General features: G+C 41.6%; 1 protein-coding gene across 1 annotated transcript; it reads left to right on the forward strand.

Moving 5' to 3' along the window:
- The first annotated feature begins 1,570 nt into the window (after nt 1-1,570).
- On the forward strand, nt 1,571-21,527 carry btbd9 (BTB (POZ) domain containing 9). Its single transcript, XM_034208454.1, has 11 exons — nt 1,571-1,701; nt 2,677-2,885; nt 3,446-3,809; nt 5,970-6,237; nt 7,601-7,820; nt 9,605-9,724; nt 11,139-11,248; nt 12,217-12,406; nt 15,220-15,327; nt 15,433-15,511; nt 19,562-21,527. Exons 2-11 carry the CDS (start codon nt 2,701-2,703, stop codon nt 19,790-19,792), a joined length of 1,875 nt encoding a protein of 624 aa, XP_034064345.1. The 5' UTR covers nt 1,571-1,701; nt 2,677-2,700; the 3' UTR covers nt 19,793-21,527.
- The last annotated feature ends 879 nt before the right edge of the window (nt 21,528-22,406 follow it).

Genomic DNA, 22,406 nt, shown 5'->3' on the forward strand with positions numbered 1-22,406 from the left:
CATGTGATACCTTGCGTGACGAGCGAACCGTTTAATCAACCTGAACTGTGCTGTAGCTAGCAGCAGCAAGTTCGGTAGCATTATAAAAAATGTAATAGCTTGCATTTATAATGTACATCAAACCAAAGCACAAGAGCAGCGCTCAAAAGAGAAAGGACAAGAGAGAAGAGAACAAGGAGATGTAACAGCTAAACTAACAAATTTAGACCGTTTTTGTTGTCATACATCGTCCCCGAAATCGAGCGCTAACGTTAGCAATGTTGATGTGCAGCGGCAGCCGGAGGCTAACGATAGCTCACCTGCCTCACCACCATCATTGTCATCTACTGTAGCTCCACAAATGAAGCTGTATCCGTGGCCGTGCAACCTTCTTCTCCAGCCAGCCAGGAAGAGAGGCTGGATTTGGCTGTGGTCCAACAGTTCTCCAAAGGGCCTCAACCGACAGGGGACTCTATGGCGCTATTGAGACCCCCGACACCAAGATCAAAAGCTATATTATAGCAACCGGTCCATGTAGGCCTTCCGGCCCATTCCCCAGAGACAAACAACAAATATTGTTTTGGGGCTCCAAAACAATATTTGCACTGGGGCCAATCACAACCTTGTTACGCCACTGGTTAGATGCCGCCTATCACAGTGCACTGAGATTTGTTATTAATTGGAAAGCACTTACTCATCACTGTACCCTGTACACCAGGGCAGGTTTGCCTTCACTTACTGTACGGAGGCACAGTCATTGGTACATGTTCATCTACAAAGCCATGTTGGGTAAACTACCATCTTATATCTGCTCTCTGATCACACAGAGAGTTTTAGGTAGCTATTGCCTGAGATCACATGATGTGGTTTTGTTACATCTGCCAAGTGCAAGGACTGACTTAGGTACGAAAGCTTTTATGTCCGCAGCTCCTCTTGCTTGACAGTCTCCAAAAATAATTGAAACGGAGCAATTTGGTTCCACTGCATGTTTTTAAAGCTCGGATAGATGCTATTTCATTTTTTAAATATAAGTCATTGTTGATAAGTATGTAAATGTAGTCCTGTAAATATGTTGTAGGCTATGATGTCTTTTTTTGTTTTCTGTTTTCATGTGTAACCTACTTGCTGCAGGTCTCCCTTGAAAAAGAGATTGATGATCTCAATGGGATTCACCTGGTTAAATAAAGGTTTGAAATAAAAAATATAATTAGGCTTTGGCACACGGATGTTTAAATCTGATTTATGGTGAGCCTAATTCGTCAGAATCAGATCAAAATGTACATTTGTTACAGCAAGTAAAGAGCCAAAGATAGCTTAATATTCATATAGAAACATGCATAACAGAATATTAAAGATACAACTGTACAAATTACATTTGACAAAATACACATCGAGTACCAGTTACAGCTTTGAGATAAACCAGTTAATAAAGGTCCATTATCTTATGTTCTGAAGGCTCTTACGGTTTTTAATCTTTGTAAAGCACTTTGAATGGCCTTGTGTTGAAAGGCGCTATAAATAAACCCGCCTTGCCTTGCCCATTTCATATTTTGAAAACTGTCTCGCGAACCGGAAGTGCTTGGTTGTTGACCCAGAAGTGGTTTCCGGTTGGTGTGATGTTGGAAGGATTGTGAATTTGGTGCTGAATTTTCTCATATTTTGGACAAACATCCTCGTTTAAATCCTCTAAACTTCAACACAGGCGTGACCGTGTGCAGCTCGGTGAGTTTGAAACTCAGAAAGAAGACAGAAAAAGAGATTAAAGCACGCTGTTATCATAAACTAGATATATATGAATCTGTTAGCTTAGCTTAGCATCTGTTCGGGTGTCAGGTGACAGCGACTGTAAACAAGAACAAGCTCAAACTATCAGCTAAATAACTCTTTATATAACCTGCTAAATGCCGTTTTTCGCTATAAAATAAGAACAGACACTGGCTTATATTCGGGTTTGTGACGTTAAGTTAGCTACACGTGTTTACAACTGCCGTTATGGTATTCTAGTTAGCATTAAGCTAGCTACTGTTGATAGATACTTTATTTATCCCTTTATTGATAATTGGGAAATTCGTTTGTTACTGCAGCAATGTGTTCAAGCATACACATATTTAAAAAGCTGGAATAAAGTATGAACATAAACAGCAAACATATCTACAGTGGAAAATACATATATCACAAAGTATATAGCACATAAATATAGACGTATACTACAGTAGCAGAAACTTAAATGCATATGATAGGATATACATTTAAGATGTGCAAAGTGCATAGCTCAAATGTTATATGTATATTATCCTAAGTAAATAGGATAGAATGTACATTAAATGTGTGCAAAGTACATAGGATAGTATTTAAATAACATTTGTGCAAAGTAAATAGGATGGTATGTACATTACATAGGATAGTTCAAAGGCTTTATTGTCATATACACAGTCACAGTTTAGATATGGCAATGTAAATAGTATCCCTGGCTCCTACAACGATGCAACATAAATACATTAAACTGTAGAAAAAACTATAAAAATAGTGCAAGAAATAGAGTATAAATACAACTGTTTAAAATAATGTAGTGCAGGAGAAGTTACAAGTAAAATACAATTTAGATGAGCTACAAATAGTGAAGTTAAATGCTGTGCCTCTGGGTTTTTTCCAAAGGCCTGGTTTACTTTCAGTTTGACACGTTTCCTCCTGTCCTAGATGTGAGTCTGGCAGCTGTCCACCATGAGTAACAGCCACCCTCTGCGTCCACTGGCCTCCGTGTCGGAGATCGACCACATCCACCTGTTGTCGGAGCAGCTGGGCGCCCTGGTGCTCGGAGAGGAGTACAGCGATGTCACCTTCATCGTGGAGGGGAAGCGCTTCCCGGCACACAGGGTCATCCTGGCTGCTCGTTGTCACTACTTCAGGTAAGTGCATATTAAAAAACAAACATAGTGTCTATTAATGGTTGTCTTCTGTCAATCCTACACATCCTTTTTTAAAGGTCTCCTATCATACAAAATGCACTTTTTGACGCCTTTTATACATAACTATGTGTCCCCGGTGTGTCAGGGAACTCACAAAGTGTCAGAAAACAAAACCCTCTCTCTTTTCCTCCGTACCCAAATCTCTAAAAACGGGGAACAACGGAGCTGATCCAGATTTGCGTCCGATATGACGTAATATCTGAAATGTGGACCCACGGCCCCAATCAGAAACGTTGCTATCAGAAACAATGCCTGACTGTTTTGGACGTAATATGGTCGGTGTTTACATTAGCATCGCTAACACTCAGAGCTAACCTGTACTGGAGAGCATGTCTGTGAAGAAGCAGGAAGTAAAAAGGAACTCACCTTGTGGTATAACCGGCAAGAGAGAAAGCCTTTGAGCTCCATAGCTAAAGATTTACTCTGTAAAACGTTTTTTAAGAAAATGAATGACCACTGATGAAAATATTAACACTTGGTTCTTCTTGTGTCTGCTTCAGGGCCCTGCTGTATGGCGGGATGAAAGAGTCCCAGCCCCAGGCGGAGGTGTGTCTGGAGGAGACGTGCACCGAAGCCTTCTCCATGCTGCTCCACTACCTGTACACGGGCCGGGCCAGCCTCAGCTCGGCCCGCGAGGAGGTTCTGCTGGACTTCCTGGGCCTGGCGCACCGCTACGGCCTCCAGCCACTAGAGGACTCCACCTCCGAGTTCCTCCGCACCATCCTGCACATCAACAACGTCTGCCCGGTGTTCGATGTGGCCAGCCTTTACTCTCTGAGCGCTCTCAGTGCCGCCTGCTGCGCCTTCATGGACCGACACGCGCCCGAAGTGCTGAACTCTGACAGCTTCCTCCTGCTGTCCAAGGTGAGAGGTTCATGCTCTCATTGGGGGAAATGATCGTGAGATTTGATTTGAAATATTACAGTAATCTGGATAGTAGATATATCATGTTCCTCCTGCTCTCCAAGGTGAGAGGTGGCATCATTCGGATTGACTCTAATTATTCCTGCCATTTTACTTCAATTTATTATTGTTTGAATATTTGTTAAATGCATTTAGATTTAAACTACGTAACTTTTCCTTTTTGTGAATTACAATATGGTTTAAAAAAAACAATTATTTAGATACTAAGTAGGTTAATTTAAGTCTATTTGCTTTCAAATATGTGCCGTGAGGGAGGACGTGCTAGACATGTCTTCAGTGTTTCCCATACATTGATTTATTTCTGACGGGCCGCCACAAATGGATCTCATAAAAATTGTTTATTTAAATGTTGTGAATGGATAGTGAGGTGGGCTGATGATCGGAAGGTTGCCAGTTCAAATCCTGCCTGGAACACCACTTGCCCTTGAGTAAGGCACTTAGCCCTCAGTTACTCCAGGGAGAATGTCCCTGTAATCGGTCATTGTAAGTCGCTTTGGAATAAGGCGTCTGCTAAATGCCTAAATTGTAAATTATATTTGTGGGAGAATAAACCTCACAGATCCTCAACTCCGGTGTGTCACTCACTAACAACGCAGAGCAACAAGAACGTCGTCTACAGTAGCCATGAACTCGCATGAATTTTCTTATTTGACGGGGGGGGAATGTGTGGACTACCTGAATATGTTAAGGGGCCTTTGGCTTTTCTTGCCGTGGGGTGCTCCCACCAATAGAATCAAATTCTGTGGGACACACTGTCTTTATATATCAGGACAACAGGCAGTGATTAGACAGGGAAGCGGTATAGTCTTTGGACCACAATCTTTTTGTTATATTTCATTACACGGAGAACTACTATTGTTGCTTTGAATCGCAGAAATGTATGTTGACGTGTGAGGAAACGCATCATGACAAATTCTTACCTTCTTAAACCAACACTCAAAAGAAGAATTAGAAATTTTTAAGTATTTTATGCAAGAAAACAAAGACATACTCAAAACTAAGACGCTCAACATGGTTAGTATTTTTGACTTTTGAAACGATCGTTAAAGGTCTCCTATTATACTGTTTTTCATCAGTATATCACAGGTCTCAGATATATACAGAGCCTGTCTCTGATTGGCTGAAACACCAAACAGATCATTGCAGCATTACCCATAATCCCCTCTGTTTCAGCCCTGTTTCCAAAGTGCTGATTCTCTGTCTGTTACTTTAGATGAAAATAAGGAGCCCCTCCCCACGCCCCTCTGAGAGAGGTTTGTTACAAAGAACTCAATGGTGCTCTAGGAGGAGATTCAGGTGATAAGGGGGGGGGGGGGGGGGGGTTACCTCGGTTGCTGATTGGCTAATGGTTACACAAGACAAAACATCGCTATGACATCATAAAGTGGCCAAAATCTGATCAGCTCATTTTCAGACAGGTTTTTATAGAAATGGATCAAAAAGAGAGAGAATTTTTGATCCTGAAACTTTCAGAGTCTCTTTGTTGATGTAGAAGAGACATGAAGAAGAGGGGACACATGTTGATGTAGAAGAGACATGAAGAAGAGGGGACACATGTTGATGTAGAAGAGACATGAAGAAGAGGGGACACATATTGATGTAGAAGAGACATGAAGAAGAGGGGACACATGTTGATGTAGAAGAGACATGAAGAAGAGGGGACACATGTTGATGTAGAAGAGACATGGAGAAGAGGGGACACATGTTGATGTAGAAGAGACATGAAGAAGAGGGGACACATGTTGATGTAGAAGAGACATGAAGAAGAGGGGACACATATTGATGTAGAAGAGACATGAAGAAGAGGGGACACATGTTGATGTAGAAGAGACATGAAGAAGAGGGGACACATGTTGATGTAGGAGAGACATGAAGAAGAGGGGACACATGTTGATGTAGAAGAGACATGGAGAAGAGGGGACACATGTTGATGTAGAAGAGACATGAAGAAGAGGGGACACATGTTGATGTAGAAGAGACATGAAGAAGAGGGGACACATGTTGATGTAGAAGAGACATGAAGAAGAGGGGACACATGTTGATGAAGAAGAGACATGACAAAGTGGATTTGGACCTTTAAGTAAACGTCTCTGTCTGCAGGCGGCCCTGCTGACGGTGGTGAGCCGGGACTCGTTTGCTGCCACAGAGAAGGAGATCTTCCTGGCGTTGAGTCGTTGGTGCCGGCAGCACGAGGAGGGCGTGGACACCCAGGAAGTGATGGCGGCGGTGCGGCTGCCGCTCATGACTCTGACTGAGATGCTGAACACTGTGCGACCGTCGGGTCTGTTGACCCCCGACGACCTGCTGGACGCTATCAAGACCCGGTCAGAGAGCCGCAACATGGACCTGAACTACCGCGGCATGCTCAGTGAGTGCTCCTCCTCAAATCAATCTGTTTCTCCATATATATTTATAGGGTACTCGTATGTAGCTCATAGAGCATGCGCAGTTGAGTTGAGTGCATTTTATAAGCTCTTAGGACCTGATGATTCTAATAAGGGCTATACAATAGTTCATACTCTGTAGTTTATTTAGCTTACAAAAAAGTATCCACTGATTTACAGACGTCTCTTTCCCAATGTTAGTCAATGGGAAGAAGTATTTTTGGCACGGAAGTTGTAGTACCGCCGTTTGGCCACTATGAAACTTCAACGTCCGCCACACTTCCTGGGGGCTTATTACTTCCTCCATTAATAATGTATTCTTCTTCACACAGACAGACGACACAGACTATAACACCCCTTGTTGTTAAACACCAACTATGTGCAATATATATATATATATATATATATATATATATATATGCCGTTCATTCCTGTGCAATATATACCTGGCTGCTACATCTTCAGAACTGTTACAGATGGGTATTTTGTAAATTGTGTAATTTTCTTTAACTGTGTTACCTTTATTACTTTTTGTATGCATGCTTCTAAGTTAACATTAAGCTGTCAATAGGCGCATTCACACTGCGGTACTTTTCCCACAAAGGTTCATGTGAACTCTTTAGTTCTCATGAACTAAGTACAGATCGCGTTCACACCGGAATAAGTCCCTGGGGGAGGATTAGGCAAATGAAGCCGCTGACATCACTTTTTCTTCTTCTTCTGCTTTGGGTTTACTGGCAGGCCGCAAACCACTTCACGGCGTATACTGCCGCCGGAAGTCCCCGGAGTTGGGGAAGGCTTCAGTAGAAGCTGCTGGGACTCCCAGCAGCTTCTACTGAAGCCTTCCACCGCTCCCATGTTTTATTTTGTGTTGCCATAAGTTAGTCTCTCTGCGTTTCTGCGCTGGGCTAATGCTAATGCTAATAATGCTAATGCGAGGATAATAAAATGGCGGCTTCACAAAACTTTTTGGGAGTTTTACGGGGCGTGGTTTGTAATCCGCCCAGCCAATCAGAAATATAGCTCTTTTCTCACAAGAGAGCCGTAAAAAGGTTCACATGAACTAATTTTAGTACCGGCTCTTTTTGGTGTGAACGCGATAAAAGAGTTCACATGAACTAAGTTCGCATGAACCTTTGTGGGAAAAGTACCGCAGTGTGAATGCGCCTTTTGGCTCTTCTCTGCTGTAACAAATGGAAATGTCCCCTCTGTGGGAAGAATAAAGGTATTCTGATTCTGTAGTACCGCCGTTTGACCACTATGAAAACTTGCTTCAACGTCTACCTCACTTCCTGGGGGCTGATTACCTCATCCATTAATCATTTCTTCTTCTTCAATGGTTTTCAGTCCCCGAGGAGAACATAGCCACCATGAAGTACGGCGCTCAGGTGGTGAAAGGCGAGCTGAAGTCCGCTCTGCTGGACGGAGACACCCAGAACTACGACCTGGACCACGGCTTCTCCAGACATCCCATCGAGGACGACTGCCGCGCCGGGATCCAGGTCAAACTGGGCCAGTCGTCCATCGTCAACCACATGCGCCTGCTGCTGTGGGACCGAGACAGCCGGTGAGACACGCTCGTTGCTTATTTAATTAGCTCTTTTTACTGCACTGTTAGTGTTGGGAAAATACTGAATGTACTCTTCCAATCATGAGAGTAACGGCCCGTCCACACAGCAGCTTTGAAAAAATCTTGAAAATCTTGGAGGTGGGCGTGTCTGAAAGCTTGGGGATTTTTTGCGAGCCACGCGACCAACAACCAATCACATGAATCTCCCGCCCCCGACATACAAAGCAATAGCAATGTTAAAACGAAGTAAACTGGATATAAAATCCCCAAACAGGCGAAAACCTACCAGTTTCACCCACTGTCTCTGCCACCTCCCTCCATGCTGGTTCCTCCGGTTTGTATCCCGGTAAATAGTTCTGGTCGTAAAGAACCGGGTGATTTGCTACCGTAATTTCTCGTTTGGAATATGAGGAAATGAACTGCGGTATGTCTCTCCCAGCTTGCACGTGGTTTGATTGGCTAGCGCTTGTACTGTCAGATTTGCATAAACGGGATTTGATTGGCTGACGCTTCAGCTTCAAAAGTTGAACATTGCTCAACTTTTGAATCCTGAAAATCCTGGAAATCTTCGCTTTGCTTCCCCACAATGCAGTTCGGCGAAAAGCGAGGCAAAGTGACGTCACCCCATTCAAAGTGAATGGGGTGAAGCGTTGGAAGATTTTTTTAACGCTGCTGTGTGGACGGGCCGTAACATGATAACAAAGGTATCCCAACTGTAGCTGTGTACATGACAGGATGTATGATTACATTATTATCTATAGACCATTTTTATTTTCTGTGTTCAGGCTTCTTCTAATAAGCATGCACTCACTATTTTGATTTTTTTATTTGATTTATTTTGAACGTGTAAAACAATAATAATAATGAAACGAAACAATAGAATTATGATACTGTACAATCTTAAGCAGTGTCAAATTGATAAACAAAAATACCATAGAGAGGCGAAGTCCCTCCCCTTCCGGGGACCTCCATGGGACCTTATTTCGGAAAAAGTATGTATTGAAGTCAATGGAGAGAGAAAGATTATCTTTCCATCCCGTTTGAATTGTGCCACGAATTACACATATGATGTTTGTCAATTTAAAAAATAATTTCCACGTCAAAAAAGTCACAGTTTGTCGTAAAACTGTTGAAATATAAGACTATGAAAAATACGCAACTAGAAAGACTACAAATCCCAGAGTCCCGGTCCCGCATGCTGGCTCTCACGGAACCGACTAACTCCCCTTGTGTGTGTGCACAGCTCTCAACGTGCCCAGACTTGGAGTGATTTTCACCTCTTTTAATACTTTCCGCCTCGTTCTGAAAGAAAGAAGTGAAATGTTCCAACGTGACGGCCGTCTTGGTGTGTGGTGCGAGACGGGAGATGTAGTTCATTGAGCGGTTTCACACAAAGAAAGTGTTACTTCACAGTTTTATGACACATTTGAATTTTTTTGACTTGCAAAATTATCTTTTAAATTGACAAACATCATATGTGTAATTCGTAGCACAATTCAAACGGGATCGAAAGATAATCTTCGGAGCTCCCCCGGAAAGGGAGGGACTTCGCCTCTCTATTGACTTATAAATTATATATAAACAAATTATCTAAAGTAATTACACATCCAAAAAGGGGAGGGAAGACACTTATTTAAACTCACCCCTAATTTATTAACGGTTTTTTCTTCTTCAATGATTTGTAAAAGTAGTTGAGTGAGTGTTGTTATTGGCAGAGTGGTAAGGGGGGTTATCATTAGTGTGTGTGTGATGATTTTAAATACTATCCCTGATTATTTTAGGTCCTACTCCTACTACATCGAGGTGTCTATGGATGAGCTGGACTGGGTTCGTGTTGTTGATCATTCAAAGTTCCTCTGTCGCTCCTGGCAGAATCTGTTCTTCACACCACGAGTTTGCAGGTAAAATATTTGCCTTCTAGTGAAGTTATTATCCCTTTACCCAAGCTATAGCATTTCGTACATGTTCTACCTGCCTTTTTACAATAAACAAGGGTTCACACGTAAGAAATGAACCCTAATTTGCCATCTTTCAAGCCAGGCAATGTTTGAGGATGAGTCAAAACAAATCACTGTCATTTTAACCAAACATGAAGTATGTGCCCTTTTCCCTAATTGCCATATCAGTTGTACATGGCAAATACAGTGAGTTTTGAGCAGGTTGACTGTACTTGATTTAGATTGTATTCCCAGTGTTTACAAACTACAATAGGCGCGTTCACACCGCAGTACTTTTCCCACTTTGGTTCCGATATAGTTCCGAAATGTTGCGTTCACACCAAAAAGAGCCGAAACTAGAACTTAGTCCATGAGAACCTTTTCACCCCCTTTTCCGTCCCTGCTAGAGAGCGGGGACTTTCGTGGGAGAACAAGGTTCCTATGTCTGATTGGCTGGGCGGATTGCAAACCACGCCCCGTAAAACTCCCAAAAAGTGTTGTGAAGCCGCCATTTTACTATCCTCGCATTAGCATTATTAGCATTAGCATTAGCCCAGCGCAGAAACGCAGAGAGACTAACTTATGGCAACACAAAAGAAAACATGGGAGCGGTGGAGATGAGGAGGTGTCGGCGTTCTGGCGATTTACTCGGAAGGCTTCAGTAGAAGCTGCTGGGACTCCCAGCAGCTTCTACTGAAGCCAGTCCCCAACTCCGGGGACTTCCGGCCGGGGACTTTGGGCGGCAGTATACGCCGTGAAGTGGTTTGCGGCCTGCCAGTAAACCCAAAGCAGAAGAAGAAGAAGTGACGTCAGCGGCTTCATTTGCCTAATCCTCCCCCAGGGACTTATTCCGGTGTGAACGTGATCTGTACTTAGTTCATGAGAACTAAAGAGTTCTCATGAACTAAGTTCTCATGAACCTTTGTGGGAAAAGTACTGCGGTGTGAATGCACCTAATATAATTGCTTCAGAGAGGATACAAGACCACATCTGAAAGCAAGTCAGTACCTTGTTTCGGTGCCTTTAGAGTTCAAATAGCCTTGTTTTCACCTTGTTAGACAAATCAAGGTGAAGCGGAAACACTCCAGATGTTAGATGGGCATGTGTGGTTCCAGATAAGAGTGTGTAAACCTCCCAACAAATCAGAAGATCGCTCAAGTTGTTTCCTTTGAGATTGAATCTCGCAAAAAATGGTGCTGCACCATCACACTAACACAACCAACCAGCCATAGCGTTAATGCAAATTCTAACACAATTTGACCCCTAAAACAATGAATATACCTTTAGGTACCGGGTTTATTTGGCACTACTAGGTTAAACTAATGCAGTCTTATCAAATAGTGTTGCTAAATCACATCCTGCCTTCTTTGTGTCTCAGGTACGTTCGCATTGTGGGAACTCACAACACGGTCAACAAGGTCTTCCACCTCGTGGCTTTTGAGTGCATGTTCACCAACAGATCATTTACCCTGGATAACGGCCTTCTGGGTAAGTTTCAGACACAGTCCTTGCTACATATCAGAAATCCATTATGTCTTGTACAACAGTGGGGAGGTGTTACATTGTTACAGCATGGGGGACAATGCAGATTAAAGTCACATTTTAAACGAGTTTATGACGTAATAATAGGAAGTGGCAAAGCACATGTGAAACTAAATTAAAGGAGAACACATACATAGTAAAACAAATAATTAGGGATGCTCCGATCAATCGGCCGCCGATCGGTGCTCTCTATAAAGGCCGGTCAGGAGAGCTGATCACATGACGTAAAATACATGACACTTTTCTCGGTGCGCGGCTAAACGAGCTCGCCAAAATGGCTTCACCGGTCTGGCAGTATTTTAAGGTGTCTGAAAATGACAATAAAATAGCGGTATGCAACGTGAGTGAAGCAGAAACCCTGCAGCTCCACCCGCTGTGACGGACCGGTGAGCGGAGCAGAACACACACTAACGGCCCGTCCACACAGCGGCGTGCGTTGAAGCTTCTGCCCATTCACTTTGAATGGGGTGACGTCACGTTTCGCCGAACTGCATTGTGGGAGCGAAGCGTAGATTTGCTCGCGACGAAAGTTGAGCAACTTTTTAAGCTTCGGCGGAAGCGTCAGCCAATCGAAGGGAGGGAGAGAGGGAGGGAGGGAGGCTGCGGGGAGGGAGGGAGGGAGGGTTGATATTTACATTAATGATGTGACCGTCTGTTTCCTGTAGATATTTCACTGCTCTTTTCACTGCACTGTTAGTGTACAGTTTTATTATTACGCTGCTGTGTTTATTGTGTTTGTGTAACTCTGGCACAACAATTTCCTTCTGGATAAATAAAGTCTTACCTTCGGTAAGCAAAATAAGTGCACTTTACTTTATCTTCAATTAATCTAAACGAACATCTCAAATGACAGTAAAACTCATGTTGGCAAGACCGGTTTCCCCAAAATCAATGTTACGACCTCCTGTCTGCAGTGCCGAGTGAGAACGTGGCGACCATCGCATCGTGTGCCAGCGTCATCGAGGGAGTGAGCCGCAGCAGAAATGCCTTGCTCAACGGCGACACGCGCAACTACGACTGGGACTCGGGCTACACCTGCCACCAGCTGGGCTCCGGAGCCATCGTCATCCAACTCGCTCAGCCCTATAGCATCGGATCACTCAGGTACATCCATCACAATCTAAATCAAATACTATATTCAAAGTGCAGAGCTGTGCAGATTTACAAAGAGGAAGTGTGTAGTGCAGGTAGGTAGGTAGGTAGGTAGGTAGGTAGGTAGGTAGGTAGGTAGGTAGGTAGGTAGGTAGGTAGGTAGGTAGGTAGGTACAGTGGGGCAAAAAAGTATTTAGTCAGCCACCAATTGTGCAAGTTCTCCCACTTAAAAGATGAGAGAGGCCTGTAATTTTCATCCTCAACTATGAGAGACAAAATGAGAAGAAAAAAAATCCAGAAAATCACATCGTCTGATTTTTAAAAAATGTATTTGCAAATTATGGTGGAAAATAAGTATTTGGTCAATAACAAAAGTTCATCTCAATACTTTGTTATATACCCTTTGTTGGCAATGACAGAGGTCAAACGTTTTCTGTAAGTCTTCACAAGGTGTTCACACACTGTTGCTGGTATGTTGGCCCATTCCTCCATGCAGATCTCCTCTAGAGCAGTGACGTTTTGGGGCACGGACTTTCAACTCCCTCCAAAGATTTTCTATGGGGTTGAGATCTGGAGACTCCTTCGTTGCCCGGGCGGTGTGTTTGGGATCATTGTCATGCTGAAAGACCCAGCCACGTTTCATCTTCAATGCCCTTGCTGATGGAAGGAGGTTGTCACTCAAAATCTCACGATACATGGCCCCATTCATTCTTTCCTTTACACGGATCAGTCGTCCTGGTCCCTTTGCAGAAACACAGCCCCAAAGCATGATGTTTCCACCCCCATGTTTCACAGTAGGTGTTCTTTGGATGCAACTCAGCATTCTTTCTCCTCCAAACACGTCTAGCTGAGTTTTTACCAAAAAGTTCTATTTTGGTTTCCTCTGACCATATGACATTCTCCCAATCCTCTTCTGGATCATCTAAATGCTCTCTAGCAAACTTCAGACGGGCCTGGACATGTACTGGCTTAAGCAGGGGGACACGTCTGGCACTGCAGGATGGTAGCCTTTGTTACTTTGGTCCCAGCTCTCTGCAGGTCATTGACTCGGTCCCCCCGTGTGGTTCTGGGATTTTTGCTCACCGTTCTTGTGATCATTTTGACCCCACGGGGTGAGATCTTGCGTGGAGCCCCAGATCGAGGGAGATTATCAGTGGTCTTGTATGTCTTCCATTTTCTAATAATTGCTCCCACAGTTGATTTCTTCACACCAAGCTGCTTACCTATTGCAGATTCAGTCTTCCCCGTCTGGTGCAGGTCTACAATTTTGTTTCTGGTGTCCTTTGACAGCTCTTTGGTCTTGGCCATAGTGGAGTTTGGAGTGTGACTGTTTGAGGTTGTGGACAGGTGTCTTTTATACTGATAACGAGTTCAAACAGGTGCCATTAATACAGTTAACAAGTGGAGGACAGAGGAGGCTCTTAAAGAAGAAGTTACAGGTCTGTGAGAGCCAGAAATCTTGTTTGTTTGTCGGTGACCAAATACTTATTTTACCAATTAATTCATTACAAATCCTACAATGTGATTTCCTGGATTCTTTCCCCCCATTTTGTCTCTCATAGTTGAAGTGTACCTAGGATGCAAATTGCAGGCCTCTCATCTTTTTAAGTGGGAGAACTGGCACAATTGGTGGCTGACTAAATACTTTTTTGCCCCGCTGTATATAGGTAGGTAGATAGCTATATACACTGAACAAAAATATAAACGCAACACTTTTGTTTTTGCTCCCATTTTTCATGAGATGAACTCAAAGATCTAAAACATTTCTATAAACACAAAATAACCATTTCTCTCAAATATTGTTCACAAATCTGAAAGAATCTGTGATAGTGAGCACTTCTCCTTTGCCGAGATAATCCATCCCACCTCACAGGTGTGGCATATCAAGATGCTGATTAGACAGCATGATTATTGCACAGGTGTGCCTTAGGCTGGCCATAATAAAAGGCCACTCTGAAACGTGCAGTTTTGCTTTATTGGGGGGGTCTGGGGGGGTCCGAAAACCAGTCAGTATCTGGTGTGAGGGGTAGGGTTAGGGTAATGTTGTGAATCGAGTGGCCTGTGTTTGTCGTCCATAACATACGCCTGCCCATACCATAACCCCACTCGGTTTTCGGACCCCCCCAGACCCCCCCCAATAAAGCAAAAATGCAAGTTTCAGAGTGGCCTTTTATTGCGGCCAGCCTAAGGCACACCTGTGCAATAATCATGCTGTCTAATCAGCATCTTGATATGCCACACCTGTGAGGTGGGATGGATTATCTCGGCAAAGGAGAAGTGCTCACTATCACAGATTCTTTCAGATTTGTGAACAATATTTGAGAGAAATGGTTATTTTGTGTTTATAGAAAATGTTTTAGATCTTTGAGTTCATCTCATGAAAAATGGGAGCAAAAACAAAAGTGTTGCGTTTATATTTTTGTTCAGTGTAGATAGATATATAGGTAGGTAGATGGATAGATAGATATATAGGTAGGTAGATGGATAGATAGATATATAGGTAGGTAGATGGATAGATAGATATATAGGTAGGTAGATGGATAGATAGATATATAGGTAGGTAGATGGATTGATAGGTAGATATATAGGTCGGTAGATGGATAGATGGATATATAGGTAGATGGATATATAGGTAGATAGATATATAGGTAGGTAGGTAGATATATAGGTAGATAGATAGATAGGTAGGTAGATAGATATGTAGATAGATAGATATATATATATAGATAGGTAGGTAGATAGATGGATAGATAGATAGCACAGTCTTAAGACGTTTACTTTGAAAGAGATTAGTAGTGTTTATTGTTCCTTCACTTCCTGTCCAGGCTGCTGCTGTGGGACTGTGACGAGCGCTCCTACAGTTATTACATCGAGGTCTCCGCCACCCAGCAGCAGTGGACCAAGGTGGTGGATCGAACCAGGGCGGCATGTCGGTGAGGCTCCTCTACTGTCTTTACACCAGTATATCAGTATATGTTAACTGATATACAATCACAAGGTTTCATATTTTATTTTGTTTATTTACCGCCCTCTCTCAGGTCATGGCAGACGTTGAAGTTTGATAAGCAGCCGGCTTCCTTCATCCGTATTGTCGGGACTCACAACACTGCTAACGAGGTGAAACACACACACACACACACACACACACACACACACACACACACACACACACACAGGCTTCTTTTTGTGTCTACTAATGGGAAAGGAAACGGAAACATTTTTAACTAAGTGCCTAGTGGTTCCTCCTGAATCCAACCGAGCGATAATACTTTAATGGTCAGATCAAGTCTGAAATGTGACTTGCATCACAGCTGCTCCATGTATAACATCAACAGACAAATATCAAGACACGATGCATGAAAAACAAACAACAAACATTTAACATAACCGCATGATCACTGAGAGAAAACATGCTCAAAGAGCCAGTACAGTTTATAATTCATCCTGTTTGCATCCAGAAAGGCAAAACTCGAGCGGTGCACCCCTTACCTTGAAACCCCATAGAGATACAAGTTTAATCAAAGGAGCATGATTCCATGTTAAAAAACAAATAAATAAATAAAAGTAAAGACGTATAAGTAAATAAATAGATGAATAAGTGGGAGAATAACAAAAAAAAGTTAAGCAAATATTAAAAGGTGTTAAAATAAATAACATTAAGTCATTTTCCGGCTATTCGTTTGGGAGTGTTCGGAGGTTGTTGAAATGATCTATCACGCGCTGACACTTAAACGGTCTATAGATCCCCTGATAGTACGTTGTATAAAGAATACCAGGTCTTTAAGCCAAATAGAGGACGATGGGGGCGTCATATTCATAATATTTGCAATATATATACACTCAGAACTTACCCTGCACTGCTATCTGCAATATAAATGTATATACAGGGGGTCCGCGGGTCTTAAAAAGTATTACAAGTTGATAAATCAATTTAGTGAAAATGAAGACTATTAAAAGTATTAAACGGCATTTTCAAGGTATTACATTGTGTAGCTTGTTTTCAATAAGTATATAAATGGTCCAAAGAGGTTGTATTCTACAGTCTGCCTGAATGTAATCATGGCGTAGGTGTGTAGTGTGATTCTGTGTAGTTTATTGATGGCATCCCGTTGGGTTTGACGTCATCTGAACAGGACATCGCACGCTCACTGCTTGATAGCGCGAAGCTCCGTTTACGCCGGCTGCTAAGCAACATCGTTATGGGGAAATGCAAGTCTGCGTCCAAATGGTTAGAAGATAAGGAGGAAGGACAATCAATACTGTATATAGTCAATGTGAGGTAAAGTGTGTCGCCAAGGTAACCGGTTAGAACTCCAAGTGGAGATGAGGTCTTAAAATGTATGGAAAGGGTCCAAAGATCCAAAAATACTTAAAGTTCCAAAAATACTTAAACTTCCAAATATACTTAAAGATCCAAAAATACTTAAAGTTCCAAAAATACTTAAAGTTCCAAAAATACTTAAAGTTCCAAAAATACCGTAAATTCCAAAAATACTTAAAGATCCAAATATACTTAAAGTTCCAAATATACTTAAAGTTCCAAAAATACTTAAACTTCCAAATATACTTAAAGATCCAAATATACTTAAACTTCCAGAAATACCGCAAATGGTTGGAAGATAAGGAGGAAGGACAATCAATACTGTATATCAGGGGTGCCCAACCTTTTTTGAACTGAGAGCTACTTTTAAAGTTGCCAGTCTGCCGAGATCTACCAGTCCAAATAGAGAGGCGTAGCCATTACTGACAGCCTACTACCAGGTAAATACACACTTCTACTTGTATAAAACTGACCTTTGTACGATTAATACTTCATAAAATACTGCAGATCCTTTATCTCACCTCTTTCTAATCTACACACATACAAGTATTTAACTGAAGCTACACAACAGTGTTGTTGATACAGAGTTGGAGTTTATTCACACGTCACTACAGTGGGTAATGTTTTCAAGAAACATTGAACAGTGCTGCCACATATGACTCAGGAAGAAAAGGAAAGACTCTGAACCCTTTCTTTGCCATTATATAAAAATAGTGTTGCTACATAAGTATAAATGAGGCTTACTAATAAGACAACTCAGATCTGAAGCTACTCAGGAATCTGCTGCAAAAGTGCAATAAAAAAGACAAAATTAATAGAATCAAACCCTTTTTTTGTAGCATTTTAGTAGATTATAAAAATAAATGCCTTTAAAATAGGATGCAAGCAACACTAGTTTCTTAACCTGAATTGATAATAGACTATAATCAATTTAAGTTTGCATTCTTATACCATTTTGTACAATAATTATAATGAATAAGTTCAAACAAACTAAAACTTACAGCTGATTAATAACGGTATCTAACTTGAGTTTTTATCATATCAAAAACCTGTTGAAATGCTTCTGTTATTTTTATTACGCATCGGCAGCCTCCAGGAAAGCTTCTTTCACAACTTCGCCGTCTTTGAAAGACTTCATGTGTTTCGCAAGAACGTGACGGACCTGATAAGATGCTCTGGTAGCAGTCTTGCTCTTGTTGTTGGGCCTGGTGAAAATGGACTGCTGTGCATTTAGCTGTCCTTTCAGGCCCCTCCCCTTTTGGAGCGTAGGGCAGAATGAGGAGGGAATTCCGTCTCGTAGCGTTTGTGCACTGTTTTGAAATGCCGCTCCTAAATTACCCTTCTTTGATAAAGCCACGCTCGCATTGCAGATGAGACAGATGGACTTTGAATTGGAATAGATACAAAAATAATCATCCTCCCACTCGGAGTGAGAATTATATATTTTGGGCTTTTTTTGCTTCTGCCATAATTTCGGTTTTGTGTGTGTGCGGACTGTCACTCCTGTTGACACGGACAACGTCAGCGTAATAGTGCCCACTGCCACGCCCCGACACATGGGGTCACGCCGGCCAATCACAATGCTTTGATGCGTTCAAGTGCATTATTCTGGCACATGAAGATTATGTTATAGGACATTAACGATAAAACAGAATATTGTTGTTCTATTTTTAGACACATCTCGCGATCGACTGGGAATCTCCCCGCGGGCACCCCTGCTGTATATAGTCAATGTGAGGTAAAGTGTGTCGCCAAGGTAACCGGTTAGAACTCCAAGTGGCGATGAGGTCTTAAAATGTATGGAAAGGGTCCAAAGATCCAAAAATACTTAAAGTTCCAAAAATACTTAAACTTCCAAATATACTTAAAGATCCAAAAATACTTAAAGTTCCAAAAATACCCCAAATTCCAAAAATACTTAAAGTTCCAAAAATACCGTAAATTCCAAAAATACTTAAAGATCCAAATATACTTAAAGTTCCAAATATACTTAAAGTTCCAAAAATACTTAAACTTCCAAATATACTTGGATACCGCAAATGGTTGGAAGATAAGGAGGAAGGACAATCAATACTGTATATAGTCAATGTGAGGTAAAGTGTGTCGCCAAGGTAACCGGTTAGAACTCCAAGTGGCGATGAGGTCTTAAAATGTATGGAAAGGGTCCAAAGATCCAAAAATACTTAAAGTTCCAAAAATACTTAAACTTCCAAATATACTTAAAGATCCAAAAATACTTAAAGTTCCAAAAATACCGCAAATTCCAAAAATACTTAAAGTTCCAAAAATACCGTAAATTCCAAAAATACTTAAAGATCCAAATATACTTAAAGTTCCAAATATACTTAAAGTTCCAAAAATACTTAAAGATCCAAATATACTTAAACTTCCAAAAATACCGCAAATGGTTGGAAGATAAGGAGGAAGGACAATCAATACTGTATATAGTCAATGTGAGGTAAAGTGTGTCGCCAAGGTAACCGGTTAAAACTCAAAGTGGCGATGAGGTCTTCAAATGTATGGAAAGGGTCTTAAAAGGTCTTACATCTGACTTCAGGATTCCTGCATATACCCTGATGTATTTAACCTTTTATATATTTCTATCGTACTATTACTACATGTTTATTCCTATTGTATTTGTATTGTTATTATCCCATGTGTACTATCTGTGTTTCTGTCTTATTCGGTTGCTGCTACAACACCTGGATTTCCCAACAGGGATCAGTAAAGGCCCATCTTGTTTTATCTTATCTCATTTGCAATCTAGTCAAATTCTGCTACAAGCTAATAATGATGAGAAGACTTTACATTTCTCACCAGACTCACACAGGTCTTTCTCTCCTCAGGTGTTCCACTGCGTTCACTTTGAGTCTCCGGCTCAGTTGGACACAGACGTGAATGAAGGCAGCCCGGGTTTGGATGCCTCGGATCCTGACTCCGCCTCTCCGCAGACGCGACCCCAGCGACCTTCACGCACACACAGCCTGCAGCCCTCCCACCCCTCCCAGCCCTACCAGCCCTCCCATCCCTCCCATCCCTCTTCCTCCTCCTCATCTTCTTCCCAGTCCCACCATTAAAACCTGGGCCTATCGTCGGGAAAGAGAGGACGGGAGAAAAACGCTCACCTCAGAATGCCATTTTTGCACAGCCTTCATCACCCAGACTGCACTGCTACAGCGCTGCTAAAGGCGACCGTCTCATTGTCATTACCCGTGATCCTTCTGTCATTAGTGCAACATTAGAGACTGGTGTATCTGTAGCAGCAGCGTTTAGGGCTCCAGTCGTCCCAGTTCTGAAACAGAAGGTTAGGCGTTACATCTTTGCTCCAACATTTTTGTGAAGGTACTCTGTAGCTGCAAATTCTTTCCTTGAAAAAGTGAGATCTTGTACTTCTCCCAAGACCACACGGAAACGCGGTCGTTCTGCACCACCAAAGAGCGTCAGAGCAGTATTGGAAGGGAAGCGTCGCTATCTGAATTTTACGAGCAAATATTCCCCAAAAGAGATGGATTTTTTTTCCATAAACAAGCTATTTTTTTAAGAAAACTGTCTTAAAGCGACTACTCACTTTTCATACCATCGAGCTAACAGAGTAGCAGTCGAGTATTTTTCAAAGTTTGGAATTAAATCGTTCGAATGTTTGCCAAAGCTTTGGAGCTAATGCACTCTGCGGCATTTGTATGCAATTTGCACTTAATCCAATTATGCATTTGCATAGTAAGTAATCACTGTTAAGTATTTGCTGAAAGGCTTTCACACCCGGACACAAAGTCTCTGGTCCTGATCTGGTGTGACTCTTTTGATAATTAAAATGCATACGTCAAGAAAAACCTCACTTGAACTAGATTGAGTTCAGCGTTCTGGATTTAGTATTTTAAGCACTTGGAATAGCTTAGCACAAATGATTAGGACATTAATTAGCCTGCAAAAATTGGGTTTGAGTGGTTCGGACCAAATTGTATATGCACTAGTGCTGCTAGGAAGAAGGTTTCTATTCAGTAGACACACGAGCAGCTGCTATCGGCACTTTATTTTACTCGAGTACTCAGAAATAAAGGTTGCAGCTTGGCTCCTCCGACTGAAGTTCAGTACTGGAGTGCTGGATTTCTGTTTGTATGTTGATTTTATTTAAACACTCTCGCTGTCTTTTGTGTGTGTGTTTTTTTTCTCGAGTTTTGTTTTTAAATTAAGCTATCAGTGCTGTGGTTTGTTTATTGTGTGTCCTGATGTTGCACTTATGAGTTGTTCGTCTTGCAGAACTCTTTTTTATTGGATGTGAATAGCCTGTCCCACCGATGTTTCTATACGCCTTCTTAAATCATCGCCATCTACATTTTAGAAGAGCACCCGTAGTTTGATAAAGTCTTCCTTAATAACCGACCCGAGAACTGAAGAAGGGTTTGTTCAGGTTAATGTAGAAAAACACACTCCCCACCCCCCATCTACCTTTTATGTTTGTGTATAGTTTTACTTAATATATATTAGTTTTGACTATTGACGTGTGATTGCATTTCACTGCCTCTTGTTCAATACATTGCCTGTCAAAAATGTGATTATGGAAACAACTGACATTGTTCATTGCTGACACCCGTCTGTTTTTCCTGCTGTTAAACTCAGCGGAGCTCTTTGATACAAGCAATACATTGATGTGTATCTTCTGTTACAGACCAACAGTGATCAGTCGACACGTGTTCATCATGCTATAGGCACTGATGCCCCGGCAGCTCTCTAGAACATGTTTGATGTGTAATGCTGTCTAAGGAGCTGTTTTACTGTCATGAAACATTTAAAAAACATCTAATTTTGAAGATCTATTGTCTTGTTTCTGTGTCTCAATGAATGGACGGGAAGGAAAGCCGGCGAGCAGTGTAAGCCGAACACAAATGACAGAACAATTAAGAAGCAAGGATGAAACGATTACCTGTTGAACTGATGAGCATTATATATATGACAGATTCACAGTTTAGAGAGCTTTGATGCACCTTTGTGGGATGTGTCTCAGATAAAGGCACTGATCAATGGAAGAATTGTTACCCCAAAGCTTTAAACCAATCAGGAAATGGCTAACTTCTCTCTGTCTTGTGATTTTGTTTAAAACACAGATGGGTCAGATGACAATGTGTGATCTAAAAGATGTTGCTTGTATTGACTACATTCTCTTTATTTACATTATTTAGCATCCTTCAGCACATAGTTTCCCCTTTTTAAAACTCCAATAAACCCTAGTGCACTACTTTTCCACCACCACAAAAGCACAAAGATCAAATGTGTGACTGTTTACAGCTTGTTATGCTGCTCAGAAAAGTCAATAAATGTGGGTTAAATAAAACTGGAAGACACCAGAAAGCTGCTGATTCATCCACAATTCTATATCATTGATCTAGAAGTGTTAATGCTGTTTTAAATACAATTTAATCAACACATATATGTACAGTAAGGTTAACTTTAACTAACCACAAACATATGTATTGCATTTCAGCCCACGATGTTATCCTGTTTCACGTTTCTTGTCATTACAAATGTATTAGATAATTAAAGTCCTCACTGTAATTGGTAAACGGATTACAGTGGTGAAAGCCAGTCAAACCGTTACACCCTCTATCTGGGTACACATTTTAAGTTTACACATCGATATCAAATGTAACATTTAGGACTTATAGTTGTCTTTAATTGTGTGAATATGCATTTAAA

This window comes from Gymnodraco acuticeps, unplaced genomic scaffold, assembly GCF_902827175.1.
Source record: "Gymnodraco acuticeps unplaced genomic scaffold, fGymAcu1.1, whole genome shotgun sequence".
NCBI lineage: Eukaryota > Metazoa > Chordata > Actinopteri > Perciformes > Bathydraconidae > Gymnodraco > Gymnodraco acuticeps.